General features: G+C 34.9%; 2 protein-coding genes across 2 annotated transcripts; one reads left to right on the forward strand and one right to left on the reverse strand.

Moving 5' to 3' along the window:
- Positions 1 to 560: 560 nt before the first annotated feature.
- LOC140884883 (mitochondrial intermembrane space import and assembly protein 40 homolog) lies at positions 561 to 1,460 on the forward strand. Its single transcript, XM_073291765.1, has one exon. It carries the CDS (start codon positions 847 to 849, stop codon positions 1,288 to 1,290), a length of 444 nt encoding a protein of 147 aa, XP_073147866.1. The 5' UTR covers positions 561 to 846; the 3' UTR covers positions 1,291 to 1,460.
- Positions 1,461 to 3,641: 2,181 nt separating this feature from the next.
- On the reverse strand, positions 3,642 to 6,824 carry LOC140882593 (WAT1-related protein At5g07050-like). The gene is made up of 6 exons (XM_073288683.1): positions 6,561 to 6,824; positions 6,388 to 6,450; positions 6,147 to 6,263; positions 5,272 to 5,680; positions 5,043 to 5,194; positions 3,642 to 4,541 (listed from the first exon to the last, which is right to left on the reverse strand). The coding sequence occupies exons 1-6, from the start codon at positions 6,767 to 6,769 to the stop codon at positions 4,295 to 4,297; spliced, it is 1,197 nt and encodes a 398-aa protein (XP_073144784.1). The 5' UTR covers positions 6,770 to 6,824; the 3' UTR covers positions 3,642 to 4,294.
- Positions 6,825 to 7,240: the final 416 nt, after the last annotated feature.

A 7,240-nucleotide genomic window follows, 5' to 3' on the forward strand; every position in this document is an offset into this window, starting at 1 on the left:
TTTAGTGCTTGGCATGCCCTAAAGTCGTTAGTTTGTCATTATTTATTGAGTTTAATTTTAAAAAAATTTCTCTATTTTTTTTTGGGTTTCCACTAAAAAAATGGACTATATAAGAATGCAATGCGTGCACTCGAACACTTATACATTATTAAAGTTAAATGGTCTTTACTAATCGATTTGATATGGCGATGAAATCTTTTTAAAATGTTCCATAAATATCATGCAACTTCCACTATTTACAATGCATTTAACTCAAATTTTTCTTTAAATTATCCTCAAATTTTAGTTTATATACATTATCCGATATCATTACCCACTCTCTATATCCTCTTTTGATTTTTTTTTTTTTATCTAATCCGAATCAAAATAATCATGATCAAGATGCTCATGTGTATCCGTAAAATAAAAGAAAAAATCACAAAAATTAACCCACAGAATTTACATATATGCATAGATGCGCCAGTGCAAATAAAATTCTTACATAATCCGATGGTGACGGCTCTGTGAAAATACGGCCCAAATCTACTTGTTCTTTTGGGAAGAAAATGAACATCGAAAATATTTGGGCCTGTGGAATCAAATAGATTTGAAGTGAATGGCCCAAATCCACTTCCCCTGCCCTAAAACACCTCGTTTGAAACGAAAGCTACCCAAACTGCCGCCACCCATCAAGGCCGCCGCCGCCGCCCATCCTCACCGCTAAAGCTTCCGTTCTCACTCCCACGGCGCAGCCCCAATGTACATGAAGATCTGCACAAGCCGTTATAGTCTTGTTCTAGGTTGCTTTCTTTGTTGAATTGAGGGTATATTTGTTTTTCATTTGATATTTCTCGAGTGGAATGAATAATGGGACAAGCATCGAGTTCGGTTGCTTCACATGATGAAGACAGTTCAACAGCACCAATCGACAATTCCACACAGCCTTCCCTGGATTCTTTAATAGCAGAAGCTGCAGCATATGGAGACGAGGATGAAAACCAATCTTTAGAAGCAAAGGCTCAAAAAGCATTAGAGTGCCCTTGCATTGCCGACTTGCGCAATGGCCCTTGCGGACCGCAGTTTTCGGATGCATTTGTTTGTTTTCTGAAGAGCACGGCCGAAGAAAAAGGATCAGACTGTGTTCATCCTTTTGTAGCTCTGCAGAAGTGCATAAAGGTCAATCCCAATGCTTTTTCAAAGGACATTTTAGAGGACGAAGACATCAAGAACCAGGAGAAACCAAGCCAGCAATATACAGTCCGGCCACCCATTTGGTCCCAAGAATCAAGAAATCCAAAGCCATCACCGTAGGTACATGTGATTTTCTCTTTACACTGTTTTCTAGGACCATATATGACTTGAGGATTCATATCTCAACTTAATTAATGTTAATAAGTTATGGTGCTTGATATGTCAATTCATGAGAAACCATCATTTTAGGCCAATTCATTCTTTTTTGGTGATACCACAATATTTGCTAAAACAAAGCTGATTTGTCTTATTGGTTGCCAAGTATTGCCAACTTGAGGTTTGTAGTTGCTCTAACTCGTTTGTATGAGTTCTTTTGAAGTTATCATCGTATCAGTTGACAACAATTAGGAAAAAGTTGAAAAAACTCGGAAACTTTCCGCATTGGCCAAGTAACCGTAACCTCTATGTAATGAATTACACAACTGTTTTATGCTGAAAGGACAGCTGCCGTTCTGGTTACAGAATGCCCGGTCTTTCCGCGACCGAGACAGATGATGATTATATCTGAACCAGATCAATAACTTTTTTTTTTGAGAAAGTAATTCTTGTTTCCTTGACATAGAGAGTTACTTGTAGAAAAATCTACACATCACTGCTAACTTCACAAAATTAGGTTCGCACGAAAATTGAATTTATAAGCCCTCAGAATATATTCTATGGTTCCATCCATGGTAAGATACAGGGGTGTGCACGGTTTGGCCAAAGTATCACATAAACATAATTCATGTACCGTCCAATTATTAATTGTAGAAAAATTGTCTTTAATATGCGTTTATGAAAAAAAGGGTTGGCTTTCTTAGTGTTGTGTTTCACATGTAGATTTCCACCAATTCAAAGATAGATATTTAGGAGTTAGGGTCCTTAGCATTTATATTAAATTTTTATTTGAAATTCAGATTCACCCCTTAGGCTTGTATAATGCATCTGATCAGTATTAATTATAAATTAATCTCTACTTCACAAGGGACCTATTCTCCCAAAATCTCGTTTCGAATAAAATTTTCTAGGAATTAATTAAGACCAACAAAATACCCTTATAAACAACAATCTCAAATTCGAACACAAAACATTGTGTAATCCTCGAGAAATCCCAAAACTTACTTTAGTTTGGATTTCTGCTCACCTATCAGTGTACTCTTAAAAGAAAAACAATCCTACGGATTGCAGAAAAACCTTCGCCTTGAAATCTTGATGGTGAACAAAACCGTTTCGGCGACGGTTCATCAAACCTGTTGCACTTATTTTGCTATGGTTTTTTTTTATTAAACCGTTGGTATTGGTGCAAAGGAGAAAAACCATTGCACCTTTCACAACAGTTTCTAATAAATTGTCAGCAATTTTCGACGATTTAACATAAAACGTGGAAAAGTTGTATCACTCTACTCTTACTACCGTTTAAAGGAACGGTAGCAACTAAGAACATTTTGCTACGGTTGTCTATTACCGTCACTAGTAAGAATACATAGCGACGTTCTTCAAACAAAACCATCGCTGATGACATTTGAACCGTTCGGTTTGAATTTGTCACATAATATTCTTGAAAAAGGTCGCAATATAGCTACCCTTTTTTAAAAACATCGCAAATTACACTAAAATTGTCGCAAATCCCGTATATATTGGCCACAAGCAGACTCGTTTCTTCCGAGCTTTTCATCGATTTCGGCGTGGGTTTTCTTCTCCATTCGAAGTTATCTCCGATTTTATTAGTTTTGACATGCTTTTGTAAAGATTAACTAACCCAACTATGCCATATATATGCATATTTAAGATCGAGTTAGCGAATACAACGACACCATATTTTTTAGAAGTCGATCTTGATGATCTTTCATGAGGCGAGAAGAATAAGGTTTAATTCTGTCATGAGAACATATTCTCAGTTTAAATTAATGAAAAGGTAGTAGTAATCGGATTAAAGAATATGAATGGGTCCTTCTTAAAGAGAAGGCTACTTAGGAATTAAGATATGATGGTGTACGTCCACCAATAATATTCTATTCCTTCCCCTCAAAACACATAAGCAAGCAATTAACTTAATTGGATTATAGCCACCATCCTTATGGCTGGAGCTACGGTGAGATTGCTTCTAAGAAATATTTTTTAGGTCTTCTTTAATAATGTTTGAAAATTTTTTGATGAAAAAGTTCAAAAGTACGTGTCCAGGCCCCAGGGTCAGCAAACTTCCTACCGTGTCTTGTAATTAAAAAAAATTTAATTGGATTATAAATTCGTGAGCAAAAAGGGATGATAAATATTGTTTCATAATTTTACTGTAAATTAACGTTATAGATAGTAAATGTTAAAATCTTATGTGGTACGTTGACTCTTCTATTCAATATTTGCCTTAATTACCAAAAAACAATATTCAAGATTGTTTGTGTCCAATTAAAGATGATCACACACATAGATATATTCACACACACACACATACACACACACACAAATATGAAAAGAATCTCCGAATTTTCTTAAAACAGACACGAAGAATCCAGGTAGCATCCGCATGTAAGATTTGATTCTCGTCATATGTATGAAAAAATAATGAAGTTATTCTATGAAATATTCCAAATCCAAGTAGATGGCATTAGAGATTCTCACATTACATATTGATGAAAGTAATACTGAGTCTCAAACTCCCAAGTCCCAAAACCAAAACTAAGGGAGAGGTTAAATTACATTTTGTTAGTATTTTATAGAGCTTCTAGAAAGTATTTTTGAGCTTTTTTTTTAACAAAAATTTCAAAACTTTCAAAATTTTGTTAAAGAAAACTTCAGAAGTGCTTCTTAGAAATTCTACAAAACACTACCTTAGACAATTCAAAAAAACCTTAAACATACTGAAAACAACTAAAAAAAACAACAGACCAAAAACCATGCAAGTTAAAAAAGCAAAACTCACAACACTTGAACCAGAGTTTTTTCACTTATATCGTGTGTTCTGAGTCGCATATTTTTCAATATATCACATAGCATTTAGCCTATCGTTTTTCCTCCATTTTCGACACCCAAGTTTTCCGAAAGACGTTAGATGGGGAGGGAGAGTATTAGAGCAAAATATAGAGTCGAATTATGTTGAAGCGACACGAGCCGAGAGGGGAATGTTGATGACAAGCGAGTGACATGACTTGGTATCACCACCATCATGATCTCCCTTTTGCAACTCGTTGTTAATGTTCCCATTTGCTTCGTTTCTATCAGAGTTATTTTTAATGGCCTCTGGTATTTCTTCAAGCATTTTCTTCTCCTTTTCTTCCTTGTATTTACCCCACAGCACCGAGTAAAGACCAGTCACGATTATGGCTGAACCTATCACCCTGTTCACACAATCATGTATATATATTGATACATTGAATTGAAGTATTTTCCACGCAATATATAAAATAAAAATGTAACTTCTTTGGTCCACCTAAGGTTCTAAAAATATGAAAAAACAAATTCATTCTTCAGTTGAAAAATATCTTTTCAACATAGCTAACTGCTATATAGGTAGCTAGCACCATTGGTCACAGTACTTTGGGAGCTCAAACGGCCTAAAATTAAAACTTTTTAAGTGCGATTAGAGCTCTTCATGTTTCTCAAGTATTGCATATTCTATTATGGAACCGGTTTGAGACACATAACATTATGTATATATCCCTAGTGAACCCGAATGCGCTCAATATTCTAGCTGTTAATTATATACACACAACTAGCTAGCCACCTTTTGGGATGCATGAGTCCCTCCAAATTTTTGAAGTAGACATTTTATTGTGGAACTTATTTGTACGAACGAGATGCATAGATAGACCAAGTTAAGAATGTGAAAATTAACTTACCCTCCAAGGTATATTTTTTCAGCAAGAATAAAGGATCCTAAGACAGCGACAATGATCATCATCAAAGGGCTAAAGGCAGTGGCAAAAACTGGGCCTTTGCTCTTCATCACTAGTCCTTGTACATAGTATGATATGCTCGACGTCACGATTCCCTTCAAAAAAAATCATTCCACTTAATATTTTTTATAAAATTAATTTCAAGTTCATGTTTGAGATCAGAGTTACTCACGGCATAGGCAGCAGCAAGAAGATTCATATCCCACCCAATTCTCCAGACAGAGGCCTTATGTTCCATGACAAAAGTGACAGCAATTGCTTGCAAAGTTCCCATGAAGCACACCAATGTTGTAAGAGACAGTTGATGGTTCGAATATGTCTTAAGCGCGGCTTTCTGTAAGATGAACAAAGAAGACCAAGCCAGAGTGGCAATAATCAGAAGAATGCAACCAATAAACCAGTCCCGATCGCTCGTTTCGCCGCTTGTGCCACCTGAAGAGTGCGATTCCCGGTGTTTCGTCCACGCCATCTCGACTAATGGACCTTTATACAAAGTCATCAGCATTGCTCCCGCTACTGTTACTATTGTTCCCACCACTTTTACTTGGTATATCACCTTCTTTATGTTCACTTTCTCCATCCTATTCCACCATTAATTTTTTCAAAAAATTAGAGTTGTACATATCAACCCCCATAACTCCTATACATGCAAAGTTGGCTCAAAATGATCAGCTCCCATAGCCGTTGGTCTAAGTTCACATGTACTTTTTTTATGTGTTTGATGCCATATTCAACAGATCGATGTAACAAAAAAATAATAGTGCTCATGCTCGATCGAACTAAATATTAATTTACACAAAGTTATTAAATTTATAAAAACATGAATATAATGTAGAAATCTATGATTTATAATAAAATCATACAAGGGAAAAATGGTTATTTACTAATATTTAAGAATTAGATCTATCCTCCTCCTTAAAAAAAAGATTTATCGAACTTAATTGAGGACTCGTCGAGTACTTTGAGACAACTCATGCTTCACTGTGTATATATGTGATTGATTAAAATATTTATGTTATTTCAAGAATAAAATTATAAATAACATACCTGAAAATTATAGCCATGATGAATGTTAAGGCAGGTAACATATTGCTCATCGCACATGAGAAAGTTGGTGATGTAAGTTTGAGTCCAGCATAGTAGAAGTTCTGGTCAATTACTGGCCTGTTTATGTGCATGGCACATATATATAAATAAATTTAGACTTAAATAACGAGAACATTTCAAATAAAAATAAATTATATATATATATTTGCAATGTTTCATTATAATATCGATCGAAACTTACCCAAGAAGACCAAGAGCAAAAATTTGCATGAACACTGGAAATGTTATCTTCGGCTGTGCTTTCCTACAATAATTAACATGGAAATGAATTTCAAGAAACATGTATATATGTGTGTGTTATTAAATACTTCAAAGGGTTCGTTAAGCATACAAGATCATACTATGTTTCGCTACCTCTCGAAGAAGAAAGCAAAGGGGGCGATCACAGCAGTGGCGATGGCGTGACGATAAACGACTAGTACGTAATGGCTCATTCCTCCATTTAGTGATATTTTTGTGATTATATTCATTCCTGCATATCCAAACTGTAGAGAGATCATACCAATGTATGGTTTACAGTTCTTGAGAAAGCTCGAACCACATTTTTCATCATTTTTAATCATTTTCTTGAAGTTTTTTTTTTTGTGTGTGTGTAGATATATCAAGAAAATTGATGCTTTTTTTAGGGTTTCTCTTATAAGAAGTGAAGCACGAAGATGCGAACTATTTATAGTGCCCATGTTAAGCAAATGGCAATTGTCCACAACATAAGAGAATCGTCATTAAACAAATGAGGGATGTAACTATTCAGGAATATTATTTATTATTTAATATTTGTAATTATTTTATTTCATGTGGAATCTGATGGATCGAATTTATAATAAAGAAAAAAAATGTAATTATTCTATCCATTTTCACATAAAATATGGTTGGTTTTGGAAGCTGACGAGAAAAAGTAGATGGAATACACGTAGCCGAACAAAACAAGGCATCTGAGTCATCAATCAAATGCGGAAAAAATTGCATGGCGTAAGCCATATTATGAGAATAATAATTGAATCCTAATTCATGAGCATATTGGATATGTATGAGCG

This window comes from Henckelia pumila, chromosome 2, assembly GCF_033568475.1.
Source record: "Henckelia pumila isolate YLH828 chromosome 2, ASM3356847v2, whole genome shotgun sequence".
Lineage (NCBI taxonomy): Eukaryota > Viridiplantae > Streptophyta > Magnoliopsida > Lamiales > Gesneriaceae > Henckelia > Henckelia pumila.

Coding starts and splice junctions, on each gene's coding strand:
- LOC140882593 (XM_073288683.1), bottom strand. CDS start 6,769: ATGATTAAAAATGATGAAAAATGTGGTTCGAGCTTTCTCAAGAACTGT. Junction 6,451..6,560: donor TTTGCTTTCTTCTTCGAGAG/GTAGCGAAACAT, acceptor TAATTATTGTAG/GAAAGCACAGCCGAAGATAA. Junction 5,681..6,146: donor ATCATGGCTATAATTTTCAG/GTATGTTATTTA, acceptor ATGGTGGAATAG/GATGGAGAAAGTGAACATAA.
- LOC140884883 (XM_073291765.1), top strand. CDS start 847: ATGGGACAAGCATCGAGTTCGGTTGCTTCACATGATGAAGACAGTTCA.